Source organism: Ochotona curzoniae, unplaced genomic scaffold, assembly GCF_017591425.1.
Source record: "Ochotona curzoniae isolate NIBS_2020 unplaced genomic scaffold, NIBS_Ocur_1.0 contig_1274, whole genome shotgun sequence".
Classification (NCBI taxonomy): Eukaryota; Metazoa; Chordata; class Mammalia; order Lagomorpha; family Ochotonidae; genus Ochotona; species Ochotona curzoniae.
This window is the reverse complement of record NW_024465023.1, coordinates 36,423,217-36,442,783: the sequence shown is the minus strand read 5'-3', so window position 1 is coordinate 36,442,783 and position 19,567 is coordinate 36,423,217. Positions and strand designations below refer to the sequence as shown.

General features: G+C 38.7%; 1 protein-coding gene across 1 annotated transcript in view; it reads right to left on the bottom strand.

Moving 5' to 3' along the window:
- The window catches only part of LOC121170118 (vascular endothelial growth factor receptor kdr-like), a 72,744-nt gene extending 66,501 nt beyond the window's left edge, over positions 1–6,243 (bottom strand). The window contains exons 1-2 of the mRNA XM_041001072.1: positions 6,209–6,243; positions 2,597–2,717 (exon numbers count right to left, since the gene is read on the bottom strand). Coding sequence (XP_040857006.1) covers positions 2,597–2,717; positions 6,209–6,243 — 156 coding nt within the window. The remainder of the gene's footprint in view (positions 1–2,596; positions 2,718–6,208) is intronic.
- Positions 6,244–19,567: the final 13,324 nt, after the last annotated feature.

Genomic DNA, 19,567 nt, shown 5'->3' with positions numbered 1-19,567 from the left:
CCAGTAGTGGCATTTACGGATCATGTGATAACTCTAGCTGTAGTTTTTAAGAAGCCTCCATACTGTTTTCGGTGATGATTATGCTAATCTGTAGTTTTAGCAAGAGTATGCAAATGTCCCCTTTCTCCACATTCTTACTGGCAATTGCTACTTTTTATCTTTTTCATAGTAGCCATTTGAACTGGAGTGAAAGAATAGCTCATCATGGTTTGCATTTGCATTTCCCTGTTAGTATTGTTAAAACTTTTTTCATGTGTATGTTGGCCTTTTTTATGTCTTTCTTTGAGAAATGACTTCTCAGAACCCTAGCACATTTTCATTGAATTATTCTTGGTTTACAATTAAGTTGCTTCAAATTTTGATATATTTTGAATATTAATATTTTGTCAGAAGCTCATATGTTTTGAAATCAATTTCTCATGTTTCCTCTTTGGTCTATTGGCTGCTATTTAGAAGCTTTTTGACAGTCTCATTTGTCAATTTTTCCTTTTGTTGTCTTTACATTTGTAATCATATCTGAAAATATTTGCCAGGTCTATGTCCTGACAAAATTACTCTGTGTTTTCTACTAGTAGTCTCATACTTTTGAGAATTACATTTAAGTCATAACACATGCTCAAAGATTACTCACTTATTTGAAAAATTGTGTGTGTGTGTGTGTGTGTATGTAAGAGAGAGAGAGAGTCAGACAAAGAAATATTTTTCGATCCAGTGGTATGCTCCCCAGATGGTCACAACTCAATCTGAGTCTCTGGCAGGGTCCCAAGCACTTGGGCAATTATTCAATGTTTTCTCAGGCTTATTAATAGGGAACTAAAGTGAAAACAAAGTAGTCAGAACTTCAACCAATACTTCAATAGGAGATGCTGGCATCTCAAGCAGCAGCTTACCTTGTTGCACCAGAATGCTAGTCACCTAATCCGTCATTTTGAGTATTCTTTATACTTGATGACATGTAAGTGTCCACTTTTTTACCGATAAAACCATCCCTTTTTTTAGCACCATTTATTGAAATATTATTGTTTTTCTTGGCTCATTTATCAAAATTCAGAGTGCTATAAATACATGAAGCTATTTCTTGGTGCTTTATCCTTTTCCATTACTACCTTTGTTCAATTTCACACCAATGTCATGCTATTTTAATGATTACACTTTTGTGGTATAGTATATCTTGAAGTCTATTAGCATGATGCCTACAACTTTGTTATTTTTCCTAATGATTGCTTTGGCTATTTTTGTATTTTCTGGTTCCATAAAAATTCACAATTGTCTTTTCTAATTCCTAAAAGAATGGCATTGGCAATTTGATGGTGATTGCATATAATCTGCTGTTAGCTTTTATTCATATATTTTAATTATATTGATCCTTCTATTCCATGAACAAAGGATTTATTTCCATTTTTTACTCTGCTTTCATCAATTTTTGTAGATTCCATTGTAGAGATATTTCACATATTCATATCCCACTGTTTCATTCATATTCCATAACAGAAAATAAGCAATCTGAGGAAAAAAGGAACACCTATTTCACATATATCACTGTCTCAGATATGTACTAGAGATAAAAATATTTAAGTAAATAAATTTTGCTGCCTGGAAAACTTATATCCAGACATTGAGTTACTAAAATTCACACAGCTAAGTAAGTTATGAAGCCAGGATAGCAACACCAGTTCAATGATCCTCATTCTGGTGAGTTATCCATTGCATGGAATTTCTGTACTTGGCCATACCATGAAGACCTAAATTCATATGTTTATTGCATTTCCCATAGTATAACTGGTGTACGCATCAAGCCTTTGTACCTCAATTCTGGTTAGAGGAGGTTAGCACAAGTCTGACAGCATCAAGGTAAACCCAAAGCTCTTTACACTGTTTATATGTACTATATGAGACCAAGAAGGCTTTTCTCTGGGCTCCTTCATCCAAATTAGCCTATAAATGCTCCCTGTAATCCCATATATGCACACCAATAATTCCAGAACCCACTTTTAATAGTAGCTTTCACAGTAGTCTTCTTTAAAGCTATAAACTGGTTGTTTTCAAGGCTGTGCGACCTAGAAAGAATTGATTCAAGAGGTTATCTTTTTAAAGATGAAGCAATGCTGGCCTGGTGCCGTAACCTAGCAGCTGCAGTCCTTGCCTTGCATGCACAGGGAGCCCATATGGATGCCAATTCATGTCTGGTGGCCCTGCTTCCCATCCAGCTCCCTGCTTGTGGCCTGAGAGGGCAGTCGAGGATAGCCCAAGACCTTAGGACCCTGCAACCCATGTGGTAGACACGGAGAGACTCCAGGCTCCTAGCTTCAGACTGGCAGAGTGATGGCCATTGCGGCCACTTGAGAAGTGAACCAGTAGACAGAAGATCTTTCTCTGTCTCCCCCTCTCTGTGTGTCTGACTTTCCAATAAAATAAAATAAATCTTTAAAGAAATGAAGCAATATAGTGATTAAAGCTTAGGTTTCATAATAAACATGGGTTTTAACGGACTCTAATCTGTATGTATTCCTAGAATAGACAATCAGCAATTTAAGAATAGCTCCCTTCTATCAAGCTTCTGAGATCAGTTCCAACACAGTAACTCTGAAGATTATACCTTGGTCTTTTCTCCATGTGGCAACATGTTTTCCTCAATGGAAAGAATCTTGTTGCCTACGTAGAGGTCACTTTTCATAGTCTCACTGGCAAGCAGCACACGTTTGCCCCGTTCTAAACACCTGGAATAAAAAGAATAAACATTTACAATTTGTCATTAGAAAGAGTGATAAAAGTACAGAGCATATCAAGCAAAGCATATTTTAATAGAGAACTATTGTCATCAGACAGATCTTCACAGAAAATTTTGCCTACTATGAGTGATACTTTAATTTCATCTAGTTTATAGGTAAACAAATTCATAGGTTTTCACTTTGTTTTGAATGCATTCCCCCAAAATCCATGTGTTGGAAACTTAATCCCAAATGCAACAATGTTGAGACATTGGACTTTTAAGATGATTAGGCCATGTCTTCATGAATGGATTAATGCTGTTTTCACAGGAGTTGGTTCTTCATAAAAGCCAGGTTTGGCACTTCTTATTCTTGTATGCTCTTGTCTTTTCATCTTCTACCATGCAATGGCACAGCATTAAGGCCCTAGCCAAGTGTCATTACCTTGCTTTCAGACTTCGCAATCTCCAGAATCATTAGCCAAGCCAGCCTGCAATTTTTAGAAATACTTAGTCTCAGGCTCAGCACAGTAGCCTAGCGGTTAAAGTCCTCACCCTGCATGCACCGGGATCCCACGTGGGTGCTGATTCTAATCTCAGTGGTCCTGCTTCCAATCTAGCTCCCTGCTTGTGGCCTGGGAAAGCAGTCAAAGATGGCCTAAAGCATTGGGACCCTGCACCCGTATGGGAGACCCCGAAGAGTTTATGGACTCCTGGTTTTGGATCGGCTCAGCTCCAGCCATTACAGAGCTCCAGCTGTAACTCTGCCTTTCCAATAATGATAATAAATCTTAAACCAAAAAAAAAAACAAGATTTGGTTTTTTGGAAAGCAGAGGCGCAGAGAGGGAGAGAGAGAAACAGACGGATATCTTCCGTCAGCTGGTTCACTCCCCATGTAGCTTCAAGAACCAGAGCTGAACCAGGCCATTGCCAAGAGTCAGGAACTCTGTCCAGTTTTCTTTATGGCTGGCAAGGATCCAATCACTTTGCTTATCTTCTGATGCATTCCTGGGTCCATCAGAAGACTGATGAGAAATGGAGCAGATGGTACTTTGAACTGGCACTCATACAGGATGCAAGCATAATAACCTTCCTTTTTCTTCCAAAAAACAACTGTCTTCTTTGCAACTCAGTTGAGTGAAACGAATACATGTGAACTGGAAATTATAAACTGTTGGGGACACTTTGTGGCATGAAGATATTAAGCCACCTACGACTTCAGCATCCTATATTTCATATCCCAGATCAAAAGCATTGGTTGTTCCATTGCCAATGTATCTCCAATCTGATGTTCCTGGAAAAGTAGTGGAAGATGTGGGAGGCCCTAGATTGAGTTTCTGGCTCCTGGATTCAACCCGCTACTTTCCTACTTATTGCATCCTTCTGGGGAGGTAATCAACAGTTCAAAGATACTCTTTCTCTCTCTTTCCTCTGCATTTCAAACAAATAAAATAATTCTTAAATAAGAGAATAAGTAAACTGGGACAGATCTAAAAGTGATCAAGTGAACTGGACCACTGTTACTACCCACCCCCCCATACCCTTTTCCTACAACTATTAAGAGTTGCTTCCAGAGGGTCCAGATGTAGGCAGGGGGACCATCATTTGGAAAGTGGCTGGTAAGTATTTATGAGACACGAGTTTTCTATCTCAATTTTCCATGGCTTAATCCATTGGTTGTATTAACTACATTTTGCTCTGTGGCAAAGTCATATCAGCACTTCCTAAAACCTCCTCATTCAGAGCTCAGCAAGCTCCTGAAATACTCAATAACTCATGATTACATGCTCAGAACTCTATCTTCCATACGTTACAGCAATGAGCATTAGGTTTACTTCTCTGGTCAGATGATACAGCATTCCTTACAAAATTGGAACCTAGAATAACTGTTCTCTATACCATTTTAGCATAAAATGTATGACCTATAGATCTACAGAGGTAATTTTGTGGTGGGAATTATGCCAGTACTGATGTAATAGTGTCAAATGTTGCCAATCATGAGATTTGGTGAAATTTATTTTGCCTCTCTAAATTTCAATTTTCCTTTCAGTAATCTTTGTATGAGACATATTCAATTCATTGTTCCAGGAGTAACTGAGACATCTTTTCAGATACAGAGCTTATTTCCCTAAAGCAGTAAGAGTCCTAGGCTTATAGTAAGGCATAAATAAAATACTATGTCAATTAATTCCATAATGTTGTATATTGATACTGAGGCCTTGTTGGGGCTTTTAACTGACCGGATCTTTACTCTGTTAGACCTATCTTCAGACCATAGAAGGTCTCCCCAAGAGGCCACCGAACTTATCTGGACAATAAGACGCTGAACTTTATGCTAGGCATGTGTTTGCAAGCAATGAATCTCAACTGAACTTGAACTATGGTCATGCAACCAGGTGGAGGAATCCACCATGGGGGGAGGGGTATGGGAGGGGTGGGGGGAATCCCCAGCGCCTATAAAACTGTACTACATAATACAATGTAAGCAACAATAAAAAAAAAAAAGAAATTCTAAAGTGTTAGCAGTTAGGTCATGCAGTCTCATTTTGTGCTTTCTTCATTGATCATGCATTGCGGTAAGTGATTCATTTCATCTTAGCTTACAGATCTCTATTTTTTACTACAGAGAGGATCCCTGGCTAATATCCTACAAAAGGATTACAGGGAGCTACAATGAATGGTTTCCCATCTAAATATGCTATTTATCGACAGATTCATTCATAATATTCCATCAGACATATCATGGAAATAGTTCTCAAACAGAAAGGACAAACCCAATTTTGAGGCACATTACCAAGATTTTGCCATACAATGGCACATGTTTTGGAAATTTCTCTGTTCTGTTTTTCCCTTAGTCAAACACCAGGACACAAACTAAGAAAACATGTCTCTGGCCTAAAACCACATTTTTTTGTTGTTCTTGTTGTTTCTTTAATTTAAGAAAGACTTTGGAAGAAAACAATAATTAAAACGTTGAGGTTCGAATGTTGAAATATTTCCTCTTCTTTCAGCTTGCAGACCTCATCCCAAGACCACCAACATCAACACATTTATTGTAATTTGAAAGAGAAAACCTAGTAAAATATTAAGTCTTCTAGTGCCTCATGCAGCTCAGTAACTCCTGGGGATCTATACCATTCATATCCCTTGAACCTGGAAGTTACTTACATTTCATCCATCTGACTGCAGGGCTCCCAGGCCCACAAAAAGGAGGGAGCAGGGACACCACTTGCAGTACAACGAAGGGTGTTCTCACTGCCAAGGAATACTGGTTGGATGCTCCTCAAATCTGTCTCCTTCTCATATATTTTAGGTTTTTCTGGATGAGAAATGAAAATTCAGACATTAAGAAACTTCACCAGGCTGATATTTTAGCTGGTACTATCTGGGAAGTCATTTCAATGGTTAAAGTACTAGAATACGTATTTGCCAGAGTCTAAATAGGTACTGCCCCAGCCTCCAAAAGAGCCCTCTCCCCTCTATTACAAATCTGGTCATACCTCAAGGATGGAACATTGTCCTGCACTAGTACCATGGTCCAGCAATTAAAGGATCAGTTTATGGCTCAGGCCTCAAATACCCTTTGCCTGCATTGCAGAATGGACTAATCAGGCACAGCCCATGCCTTAGCCTTGTGAAATATATATACATATATATTTTAAATATCACCTCGGGTAACATTCAATAGACACATAAAAATCCTATTCAGGAGAAGTGAATTCCAATGTCCCAAATGGCAGGACTTATGAATTTGAAAATATTTTCAGGGATTGCAAGCTTAGGAAAATGTAGGATTGACATCCTATTCACCTCTGCATGCTAAACACAAACTCATTGATTGTATACCATGTTGAACTAACTTACAAAATCTAACATTTGTCCCTTTCCTATTTCGCTATTATTTATTGTATCTATACAGGTTTACAAAAACCAAGCACAAAAGCAGGCATCTTTCCAATTTGCAAGACAGTATTTAATGTGTGGTTCTCCTCTTGGAGGTCCTTACCTATATGTGTTACCTTTTACTTCACTTCTCCACTTTGATAATAATACTAATAACATCAATAATGGCATTATTATAACAATTAATATTAATTGAGCCATTGCACAGCTTTTTAAAAAATATTTTATACAAACCAACCAACTTAATTATCACCTGATGAAGCTGGCACTTTTATTATCCTGATTTACAGGAGAAGAAAATGCAACATAAATAACTTTCCAAAGTCATGCAGATATAATTAATGAGGTGGGCTTTTAAGTCTCATAGTACAATTTCAAAACCCTCTCATACTAATTGTAACTATATTTAAACACAAAAGCCTCAAATAACTAATGCAACAATACAATAAAATAATAACATAAACATTATACTGTACAGATTAATTCCCAGGCACCTCTTTAATATCTATTTTGATTCACCTGAAAGGAAGAGAAGTAGAGACTGAATTAGACAGAGAAAGTTCCTATCAGCTGGTTCACTCCACAAATGCCAGCAACAGCAGGGGATAAGCAGAAACAAATATCATGTCATTTTCTTTCTTTCTTTTTAATTGTTTTATTATTATTGTCATTGTTTTGTACAGTTCCATAGGCCCTTGGATTTCCTTTACCGACTCCCCGAATTCCCTCCCCACAGCACTGAGTTCCTATATTATTACTATAGCATAATTATTCATAAACAGTCATACATCCACCGTTATGGGCATGGACAATGGAGAGTCCAGCTTGCTATTGTAAACATATAGTTAACAGTTCCATTGGCAGTCCATCTTTGATTATAAATTAGATATGCATAATGCATTGCATCATCCCATCAGGATATGACAATCTCCATCACTAGGTTACTATATATCCCCTAAAATGAAAAACCTCAAGAAAAAATCAAAAACAGGAAAAAAAAAAAGGAATGGAAAATGCCATGAAGTTAAATAACATGCTACTGAATGACAAATATTTTTCATTTCTTGCTGAAGAAATGAAAAGCAAAATCAAGAACCTTCTTGAAGAAAATGATGCTACTGTGTGATATATGAGTCAGTGAACAATTTCATGAGGAAGAAAGTGTTTTGAAGAGATGAAACAAGATAAAAAAATCAAAATCCATGAGATATAGTTTCCGCTGATCTTTGTTACTGAGATATAACTCCAGTAGGCAACAGATGGATTTTGTTATTGTTGTTTTTTTGTTATTGTTGTTTTTAATTCAGTCTACTTATCTAAGACATTTGATTGGTGGTTTTAAGCCATTTAAATTCAGGGTTGATATGAATGTGTGATAATTTGGTCCTGTCATTTTAGCAATGGTTGTTCATTAATTTAGTCTTCTGTTGTTATTTCTCTGGGATGTTCTTCATATTCACCTTGGTTTACGTGTGTGCTATTCCTATTCTTTGTCAAAAAACATCTTTAAGTATCATTTGTAGGCCAAGGCTGGAAGAGGAATATTCTTTTAACTTTTGTTTACTGTGGAAGAATTTTATTTCATTTTCAAAGACAAAGGAGAACTTTGCTGGGTACATTTTCCCAGGATGACAATTTTTTTTTCCTTTTAGAATCTGGAATATGTTGCTCCATTCTCTTCAGGCCTGTAGAGTTTCCTGTGAGAGGTCTCCTGTAAATTTAATTGGCATTCCTTTATATGTCAATGGATGTTTTTCAGGTGCACATTAAAGGATCTATTCCTTATATCCGAGTCAAAAGAGCTTAATGGTTGTGTGTTGTGGTGAAGATCACTTTTGATCAACCCTGTTGGGAGTTCTGTGTCCCTCCTGGAAATTTTCTCTGATTACTTCATTAGCTACATTTTTATACCCAGCTTCTCTTTCTGCACCTTTTGGGTCTCCCATAACTCTTTTATTTGGCTTTAATAATGTCTTTCAATTCTTGAATACTTTTTTTTAGCTTGACCAAGCTCTGCTTCCAGCTTTTTGTTTGCTTTCCTCCTGGTGAATGGAACTATCTTTCAATTTTGACATTCTTTCTTCTGCCTCCTTCATTCTATTTTGGAGACTCTCCACTGTACTTTTAATTTGCTTCACTGTAGTCTCCCTTTCTGATATATCAGCTTTCATTAGATCCATTTCCTGTGTGACATATGCCTTGAATTGTTTGAAGTCCTGTATTACATGATTCTTGTTGTTGATGAGAAGCTTTAAAACAACTGTTTCAGGGCTCGGCGGCATGGCCTAGTGGCTAAAGTCCTGGCCTTGAATGCGCCAGGATCCCATATGGGCGCCGGTTCTAATCCTGGCAGCTCCACTTCCCATCCAGCTTCCTGCTTGTGGCCTGGGAAAGCAGTCAAGGACGGCCCAAAGCCTTGGGACCCTGCACCGCTGTGGGAGACCCAGAAGAAGTTCCTGGCTTCTGGCTTTGGATTGGCATAGCATCAGCCGTTGCGCTCACTTGGGGAGTGAATCATCGGATGGAAGATCTTCCTCTCTGTCTCTCCTCCTCTATGTATATCTGACTTTCCAATAAATAAATAAATCTTTAAAAAAAAAAACAACTGTTTTAAATTCTGTATGCCCCATTTTCTCGATCTCTTCCTCAGTTAACTCTGAGATTGGCAAAGGCTTTTGCTCCTTTGCAGGGGAATCTTCAGTAACATTCATTGTGACTTTCTGTCTTCCTTTGCTCTTGCTCATTGTACTTCTGGTTATCAGATTCTTCTCCTTGAGGCTAAGGTCTCTAAGCTGTGTCACCCACAGGACTACAATTTGATTTTATTTATTGCAGTTGGCACATGGCTGTTTGTTTGTAGTCACTTGTGCCACTACCTCCAGCGAGTTCCAAGTCTGAAGTCTTATGTTAGACTTCTACCATGGTCTCCATAGCCCCAGCTCCTGGCTCACCCCTCTCCTCCTCCTGTGATACCATGCTGAGGCTGTACCATTGTCTGTACAATCTTTCTCCCACTTCCAGTTGTAGCACGTCCCAGGTTTAGGGAGCTACCCGGTATTATATGCAACTAGATTATTTGTGCTGCTGACTTAGCCAGAACCTGTTGGCTGTTAGGTCTGAGGTCCACATGGACTTATTTTGACCCATGTGATGCCAAAGTTGGTGTTATTTTCCCTGTGGGGCCATGCAATGTACTGAGCTCAGAGTTCACTCTAAGCTCAGCACATGCACAGCTCACTGTTGCCCCTGCCATCTTAAAGTTTTTCCACACTGTACAACATGGCACTTGATATGCCACTACTACAGGTCTTGATTTGTTTGCCCTCAAATCTTAGGGCTATCTGTACCTATCTTGTGTGGAACCTGCAGGATGACACACGTTGTTGAAGTTCACTGAGCCAGAAATGAGTTCATTCCTAGCTCAGTATATGTACAGCCGTGTTCCATAGCCATTACCTTCTTTAACCAAATGCTTCCTAATTCGGCTCTAGGGGGTGGACTGGGCTATGAAATTCACCCTGTTCCCACACTGCCCATCTGGGACCTGCCACTCTATATCTGTTTTGATTAGATCAAATAGACCAACAGGATTGGCAGTTCATTGCCTGGGTTTACCACCTGTGTTCCCAGAGAATGCCCCTTCCCACATTGTTGCTAGTGGATCTCTGCCCACTGGTGCAGTGCATATCACTGCTCACTGAGTGTCGCTGGGGTATCAGTCACTGTACCATCATACCATTGTGTCTACTGCTTTCCCATTTCTGTCAGTCTCCATGTGCCCCTCTGCTGTTTTTCTGTCCTCTCTTATTTCCTGGAGTGTGCCCTCTCTGCTTCACACTGACTAATGTTTCTCTTTCTGTCTGAATGTGTCCTTACCCTATCCTGCCATCTTGATTCTCCCACTTTTGGGATCTTCAGGACTTTGTTTATGTGTTGGAAACCTGGAAGAAGCTCCTGACTCTGGGTTTTGACTCAGCTCAGCTCTGGCCATGTGGAGAGTGAGCCAGTTGACTAATGATCTCTGTTTCTCCTCCATCTCTACGTCTGCCTAAAAATAACTCATAGTGTGATACTGAACATCCTTTCTCCCTGTCTTCCTCTAGGTGGTTTTGGTTTCTAGATATACTTTTGTCCTGCACCAAGGATCATGATGGTAGTTGCGAAACCCACCATGTCATTTGCTACCTGTACTGTTTTCTAGTAATTTGAGTCTCAGATTTTATGCTTCAGTCACAAACTATTTTGAATAGCTTCTATATATCATCATATATATGGGTTGAATTTTATTCTTCTCATTACTGATGTTCAAAAAGTTCCAGCTCATTTCATCAAAGAGAATGTCCTTTTCCCACTGTGTGTTCTTAGCACCTTTGTCAAAAATCAGTTGGCTCACTATTTGTAGAATGTCAACCTATAATGCATTAGAAATTTAGTTTATAAGAAAAAGGGTTACTGCTGGTTTAGGACTGTATTCCAGGTGTTTTTAATCAGTAGTCCATTTCATCCTCATAGCAATGATAACAGGTAAGTACTATCATCCTTGCATCAAATAAAAGGGAAACTAGAGCTTGAAGAAGTTAAAATATGCACCCAGGGTCCCGTAGCTAAGGAAAAGTAAAGCTGCCTGCAGTCCTTACAGCTTTACAAATTGAGGCACTCTTTCTCTAATCTGAGAAGGTGTAGATTCCTGCTGCAGCTATTATCACCTGCCAAACTCTGTGCTAAGTGTTTTCTTTTGCCATCCTGTTTAATCGGCACAATTTTCTTCGGTGCTTAGGTATCCACGTTTAGATCAGAAATATAAACTTAGAGAGGATCAAGAGACTTGACAAGAAAGACAGTTAGTGTCGGAGGTAGGCTACAGACTCAGAGTTGTCTAAATTCAAAGCAAGAAAGGGCCTTGTCATCAACGAACTACAGTATCACTCCCCTGGGACTGTTTCTCTATTGAATAATCATCCCACTCTATCTTATCCTCTGGCTCTTTCTCTAGTTCCCATGAAACACTGTAAGAAAATAAATACATAAAAATCAGGAAGGAATTCAGAGTGTCCTGAGGTGGTCTAGAATGGGCAAGCAAAGAGGTCAAATCTCCCCAGAACAGCAAAGGAAAGTATTTTTTTTTCTGGATTTAATAAGGCTCTCTCACATCATGAAGACAAGGGCAAGGTGTCACAGGTATCACAAAGAACCTCTGTAGGAGACATTCGGGCTGCCAGTGACTTTAGAACATCATACTACGGTGCTCCATGATTAAGAGCAAGCCCTTTGAATAACACTGTGTACAAATTATAGCTTTCTCATTTGCCTGCTGTGAGGACCTCACCCCTCTGTTCCTCAGCTCTGGAACCTGTGAAGTAGGATAACAACTGTATCTACCACACAGGGTGTTTATAAATAACAGAAATAAAAATTATGTGTCATGGTAGTCTTAATGGAAATTTGAGATCACATGCACCAACATATTTTGTAGATTGATGGGAATCTAGAGGACACGCTTTCCCTTGTCTGGTAAAAGGAAATTAAAGATTCACAATGTTCCTCAGGTTCAGTTCCATAAGTGGATGATTATTTTCCTGCTTCCTATGTCTAGAAGGACAATTATTGAGACAAATTATAGCATTGGCAGCCTCATAGGAGAAGTTAGCTTCTTAAAAATCTCATGGGCCTCAATCAAGGGCTTTAATCTCCTAGTATGAAGCAGAGAAGAAGAAAAAGAAATGGCCAATTTCTTACCTGAAAACATTAACTCAATAAGACGCTGAACTTTATGCTAGGCATGTGTTTGCAAGGAATGAATCTCAACTGAACTTGAACTATGGTTATGCAACAAGGTGGAGGAATCCACCATGGGGGGAGGGGTATGGGAGGGGTGGGGGGAATCCCCAGCGCCTATAAAACTGTACCACATAATACAATGTAAACAACAATTAAAAAAAAATTAACTCTGCCACATCTATGTGTTCTCACTTCTCTCTTAAGAAGTTTCCAGGTACAAATCAAGACAGAGGTTACAGCAGCACCTACACTGACTATAGACGTGTATGTCTTATCTCTTAGATTAAACCTCCTCCACTAAGGAAGAAACTGGTGCTGAGAACTTGTTTCCTTTTTCCATGAAAAAAGGAACGAGGTGCTGGGAACTGAACCCCATGAAAAACGAAATGAAACCAGTTTACAAGAAGTTAAGCTGTAACTACAGAGAGACTCAAGATGGAAGAATAGGGTAAGGACACATTTAAACAGAGAATCATTAGCCACGGTGAAGCAGAGAGGGCACTTTCCAGGAAATATGAAAGGACAGGCTGATGGCAGAGGGGCACCTGGAGACTTACGGACATGGGAAATCAGTGGTGACAATGGTGTGCTCTTGCAGTAACCAGATACCCCAGTAGCAGTCAGGTAGGAGCAAACTGAGCTGGACCAATAGCCAGAGCTCCACCAGCAGCAAGGTGGGAAGGGGAGTTCACAGGAGCTCGGCAGGTTAAACCAGGCACATGTGCCCATCCTGATGGTTTAAATGATTTGGTCAGAAGCAGAGACGGAACAGTATATCCCAAACAGGCAGTGCAGGAGCAGGGTGGATCTCACAACCCAAACCCTCATCCTCACATTGGATAGCATTTTGTGTAGGGAGGCACATACACTGATCTTGGAGCTAACTCATTTCTGGCTCCGTGAATTGCACTCACATGGCAAACTAATAGGTCCAGGTAGCCTGCAGTACTAACAACCAGTGAATCTAGAACTCTACCAGTGGCATATCAGATGCCATTTTGTGTGGCAAAGGCTGTGTGCATCACACAAAATCACTTTCAGCTCAGTGCTTTGCACTGGTCCCACACCGAAAATTTGTTTCAGCTTTGGCATTGTATTGGTTAAAATAGGTCCTTGTGGCCCTCAGACATAATGGCCAGAAGGTTCCAGCAAGATCAATACCCCAACAACCTAGTTATTTACGACGCATGGTGTCGCCCTAATCCTGAGAACTGGTTGACTGGAAGTGGAAGTAAAGCTGTACAGACAACAGTACAGCTTTAGCACCGGATCACAGGAGATGGAAAGTGTTGAGCTAGGAGCTGAGACTTTGGAGACTATGGTAGAAGTCTACCATAAGACCTGAAAAGTCGCTGGAAAGAGTGGCAAAAGTGACTACAAACCTGCCCTAAGGAGAAGAATCTGCTAGCCGGAAACACAATGACCAAGAGCAAAAGAGATAGAGGCACAGTGAATATTACTGAAGATTCCCCACTAAAGGTGCTAAAGTCTTTGACAACCTCAGAATTAACCGAGGAATACATAGATAAAATGGGGGATACAGAATTCGAAACATTTGTTATAAAGCTTCTTATCAACAATGAGAAGCACGTAAAGCAGGAGTTGAAACAATTTAAGGAATATGACACAAAGCAATAGCAATACTGAAACAAAATCAATCCAAAATATTGGAAATGAAGGAAGCAATAGAGCAAATTAATCCAGTGAAAAGCCTTAATAGTAGAATAAGTGAGGATGAAGAAAGAATTTCTGAATTGGAAAATACTTCTTGCCACAATGGGGAAACAATCAAAATGGTGGAAGAGGAACTCAAGCAAAATAACAAAAGTATCCAAGAATTGAAAGACACAATTAAAGGCCACATAAAAGAGCTATGGGAGTTCTAGAAGGTGCAGAAAGAAAAGCTAGGTTTAAAGATGTATTCAACAAAATAATAAATCAAAACTTCCCTAATCTGAAGAAAGAGTTGGGAAACAACATCCATAGAACATAGAATCGCCAACAGTTTTGACCAAAAGCGATCTTCAGCACTACACATGATAATCAAGCTCTCTTTCAATGAACATAATAAAAAGATCCTTAATTGTGCACCTGAAAAAAATCAATTGACCTTTACAGGAATGACAATCAAACTCACAGCTGAATCTTATAGGACACTTTATAGGCCAGAAGAGAATGCAGGGACATATTCCAGATTCTAAAAGCAAAAAAAACTGTCAGCCCAGGTTAATGTATCCAGCAAAGTTTTCCTTATAAAATTCTTCCATAAAGAAGAATTCAAAGAATATGCTTCTTCCAGACCTGGCCTACAAATGATATTTAAAGATGTTCTCTTGACAGAGAGAAAAGAAATAGTACCCATCAAACACAAAGGCAAATGTGGAGAACATTCCAGCAAAATAACAACAGAAGACTAAAACAAGCAATGAACAACCCATTGTTAAAATGATAGGACTAAATTATTACCTATTCATATTGTAATATGATAAGCATAAATGGCTTACACTTATCAATAAAATGTCATGGACTAGCAGACTGGAGTAAGAAGACAAAACCCATCTATCCGTTGCCTACAGAAGACACATCTTACCAACAAAGTTCAGCCGAAACCATATATCATGGATTTTGATGTTTGTGTTCTTATTTCCATTTCTTCAAAACAGTTTATTTTCCTCATATTAAATTCTTCACTGACTCATAGGTCATAGAGTAGCATCATTTTCTTCAAGAATTTTCTTGATTTTTGATTTTCTTTTACACTTCAGTGACACATTAGTTATTCAGTAGTATGTTATTTAAGTTCATGGTGTTGTAAAATACTATTTTTCTTCATGCTGCTGATTTTGTTTTGTGGCTTTTCATTTAAGGGGATGTATAGTAACTGAGTAACTGTGTAATGGAGACTATTATATCCAGACACAAGGATACAATGCAATATGCAACTGTACTTCCAGATCAGAGATGGACCTTCAGTGAAACTGTTTACTATATCTTGACAATAGGATGCCGGACTCTCTGCCATTGTCCATGCCCGCAATGATGGACTTATGACTGTTTATGAAGAACTATATTATTGTAATAATAGAAGAAAATCAGGGTGTGTGGGGAGGAGATTTTGGGAAGGAGTAGGGGAAATCTCTGAGCCTATGGAACTGTATCATAAAATAATAATAATAGTAAAAAAATAATAAAATGGAAAAAAACTGTAATTATAGAATTGCTCATCTTGGTCCTATTCTGCTTATTGAAGCTTCTGTACCCTTACTTGCTTGCCCGTATATGGATCATCAGGATTTTTTTTTTCCTTTAAAAGTTCACTATCCCAATAGCTTGGGAATGTCTCCCTCAGACCTGTTCTGAGTTGAAGTACATGCCAACTGGCTAATAAGGACTTCCCAAATTATAAATTTGTTTTGGTGCTTTTTTTATACAGTGTGCCCTTTATTAATACAGCATGTGCTGTTTTCTAACAAAATACCGAGTTCTACCTGAAAAGTAAAGTTCTAGGTCACAAGTACCTATGAAATCTATGTGTTGTTCAGGGAGAAAATAACTTCTCACTCCTTTAAAAACAAACGCCTTTGGCCCAAGCCTCCCTAAGAATGTTCCTCTCAGTGCTGATCCACTTCCTATGTTGAAACTTTTAACTCCATACTGATCCCAAAGAGTTCATATGCACCAGTTACTTGACAGCTACGTGTCTCCCTCTAGCTAAGGAAGCACATTAAAGGAAACAGAACAGCTCCGTAAAAGTTAAAATGCTAATTTTAGAGGCCTTCCTGTTTCTGCCTTTTTCTTCAGACTCTCTAGTGACTAAGAGAACATGCTAACACATTAAATGCAAGGGCAAGCAACACAGAACTGAACAGAAGGGACAGCCCATGTAACTGCTTGCTGGTGTGACTTAAACTTGCGTACTGACTTGTTACAACTAACTGCAAAAAGGAAAGTGGGAAGACAAGACAGGGTGGGGAATTTTTTTTCATTTCTATATTATTTTTGATTCTTTTTATTTTCCCCAAGAGATACAAATGTTTTCTGGCTTATACATTGGAAACACTGTGATGTTCTTAACCATATTGTGGTTGATCAGTCACCATCATAAAGAAGGAAAAATAATGTTTATTTTCCCACAATTCTTTAATACACCCTGCGAATGGTTTCTCTTCTAGCTCGTTGCCTCTGCCTATTTCAGGTTTGAATGGGAAGGACCCAGTAAAGAGTTCTGAGGCGTATAAGAGTGACAGCCCGGCATTCAGTTTGTGAGCACTATAGTTCCCTTTTAATGAGGACTAGACCAGAGAGAGTCAAGATAACACTCTCCTACTCGCATAGTTAGCAATTCTGAATTAAATACTAAATGCACCTGGCCAATGTGTCTATTCTATCCCTTTGTTAAAAGAAAATCCCAGGAGTCTGGGGGATTTTAAATTAAGTGAATGCCAAAATAGTTCCTGTCCCATACTGACCAAGTAGTTATCCTGCCTCTATAGACAGGATGCTGGTTATCTCACAAAGCAGTTCTTCCATTGTTCAAAAGTTTCATTGTATAAAGAAAAAAAAAAATGTTTCCTTGTATTCAGCCACAATATGACTCCCTTTAATTTTTGGTTTCTACTTTTCAGTGCTATGGATACAGACATAACAAAGATGCCCAAAGTCATGTGCCATGATGAATATCATTGTAGCCATTCCACAGAAGCAGAAACTAGGGAAGAGAGAGAAACTATTGGCCACTCTGACTTGGAGATAAGGCTGATACTATCCTAAGAATAATTCCTTATCCTGTGGCATTCTGGTTAGTACTAAAATTCATCAGCCTTTAATTTTCCTTTGGTGAGTGCAGTTAGCAATTAATAGAAATACTCAGGATGGACAAGGACCTTGCTCTGGTAAAGATGAGTTGCTGTGAAAAAATTTATGCTAACTGAATTAACCAAAAACATCCCAATGTAAATTAGGAGCAATAGAATATGAGTATGTGGCCAGAAAGCAGTAGAGGCTGCAGCCAGTGAGAAGAGCATATACATTCTCGGTCCTGCTAACTCCTCTCTCCCAAGACTGCAAGCCTTTTTGGTCACACTCATGAGCAAATCTAATCAAGCAACATCATGTTGGCCTAGCTACCTTGACATGTAACATGGAAGCCAAGGGGTGATCACTATGCTGGTGAATCCTGAAAGGAATCTAAATGTTCCTCAAATGAAATGCAAGAAAAGACGAGAACAGAATTGCTTTGGCTCTAGTCGATACTTTCACAACAGAAAGTATGGCATACGTGTCTAGTTGTCTCCATACGTTTCTCTGCCTTTCATCCCCAGTAACAGAATTTATAACTGGAAATTTATATATCTTTTCTAGTAACACAGAGAAAAGAACTTAAATAGAGAGATATTCTATGGATTCTAACTCCCAAAAACTCACCATTGACAATCAGTTGTATTGTGATGTTCTTGTATAAACCATGTTTGGTATTGCTCAGGGCAAAAGTGTAGTTACCAGCATGTTTTGCATTCACTTCCAGGATTGTCAGCTTGTACTTAAGAGGATCAGGCTGTAACGTTTGGTTTATAAGGAGTGGTTTCCCATCTTTGAACCTGTGAACATGGAGGAGGAATGCTTAGCACAATGCTGGTCTCTAGAACATCCACTGTCTGCCCTGGAGGCACTGCATTGGAATCCTTTCCCCCAAAATTCTCTTCATGCAGCCACACATGAAGTATAGATAGAAACTGTGCCTTCTTGTCTCCCAGTGACTTAGATTTAAAAATACCACTCACTCATGCTTCCACTTCCTCACTTTCTATACATTCCCTACCCCTGTATAATTGTATCTTCCATCTCATTCCTATATCATTTTCCTCAAGTTTCAATATATTAGTTGCAAAGTCAGTATCCCATGTTTGGCATTCATGATCCACAGATTTTCTAGGACATTTGACCTTAGGGAACAACTGTCCTCTGCTTTCAGGACACTGTTCTACTCATTATTTCTTTTATTCATTAAATTTTATTTCATTTTTTACCACCTCCTTAAATATAAATGTCCCCTGTGTGGTAAGAACTTGAACTAGTTCAACAACAACAACAAAAAAATGCAAAAAGAGAGTGGCCATTGGATAGGAACCTATAACAGCTAACATTGATGAGAATAATGTGCTGTGTATTAGTTACTAGGAAATCAGTAGTAGTAGCATAATAAAGGCTTTAAATTTCCATCAAAATACAAATGTTCCGTGGATCCTGCATTTGATCTACTTCTTCTTTATGTACTTTGCCTGAATACATTTATTATCTCCCAGCTGATCACTCCCAAGTATACAACAGCACCTAGCTCCAGATGTATTTCTAAATATTCATGTCTTTAAAAGATCTCCCTCATTGTGATCCTCTCCTGCTCCCCTGAAGTAACTTTTCATCTTGATAAAGGGATATTCCACGAAATTTGAGGACTGTGGAGGACCTCAGGTTCTTGGCTTTTGATTAGTAAATCTAATTGAATACAGATTTTTGAGGATCCCTTTTCCAAAGGCATCCCTTGTGTAATTTACATTGCAGTAAATTTTTTTAGGCCTACATTTAGTCTCAAATGAACTCATTCCATAACCTCCTGCACCTGTAGTTATTTCTCTAAACTTTCTCCATTCCAAATCATTTATATGCATGAGGCCACATGAATCTTTCCAAAGCTTAATTTCACATCTATCACTCATTAATCTAGAAATTTGACAGCTGTCCCTGCATATGAAAGAAGCAATAAATACAACAAAATAATTATGTATCTAATCCTTGGAACAACTGTATAACACAAGTATCGTCACTCATGTTTTACTGATGAAGAAGGTGAATCTTAGTTAACTTACCTGCCTGCTAACTAGAACGGGTTTTGGAACACGGATGTCGGATTCAAAAGTCCATATTTCTTCCAATGTACCACTCCTTACTTTGATATTCAAGAACCTCTACTAGGCTAGGTAAGATCATCCGTAAAACTCAAAATCTAATATTTTGGAATTCAACAATGGCCTTGACTAACTTTCCAGTCTATTCTTTCCTCTCCTTTTAGAGTGGAAGGCTCTAATGTTTACTAAACACAGAAAGGATGGAAAGAGGGAGAAGGTAAAAATAAAGACACAATTGGAAAGCTATTAAAAAAAAACTAGTTTCCAAGGATGTGA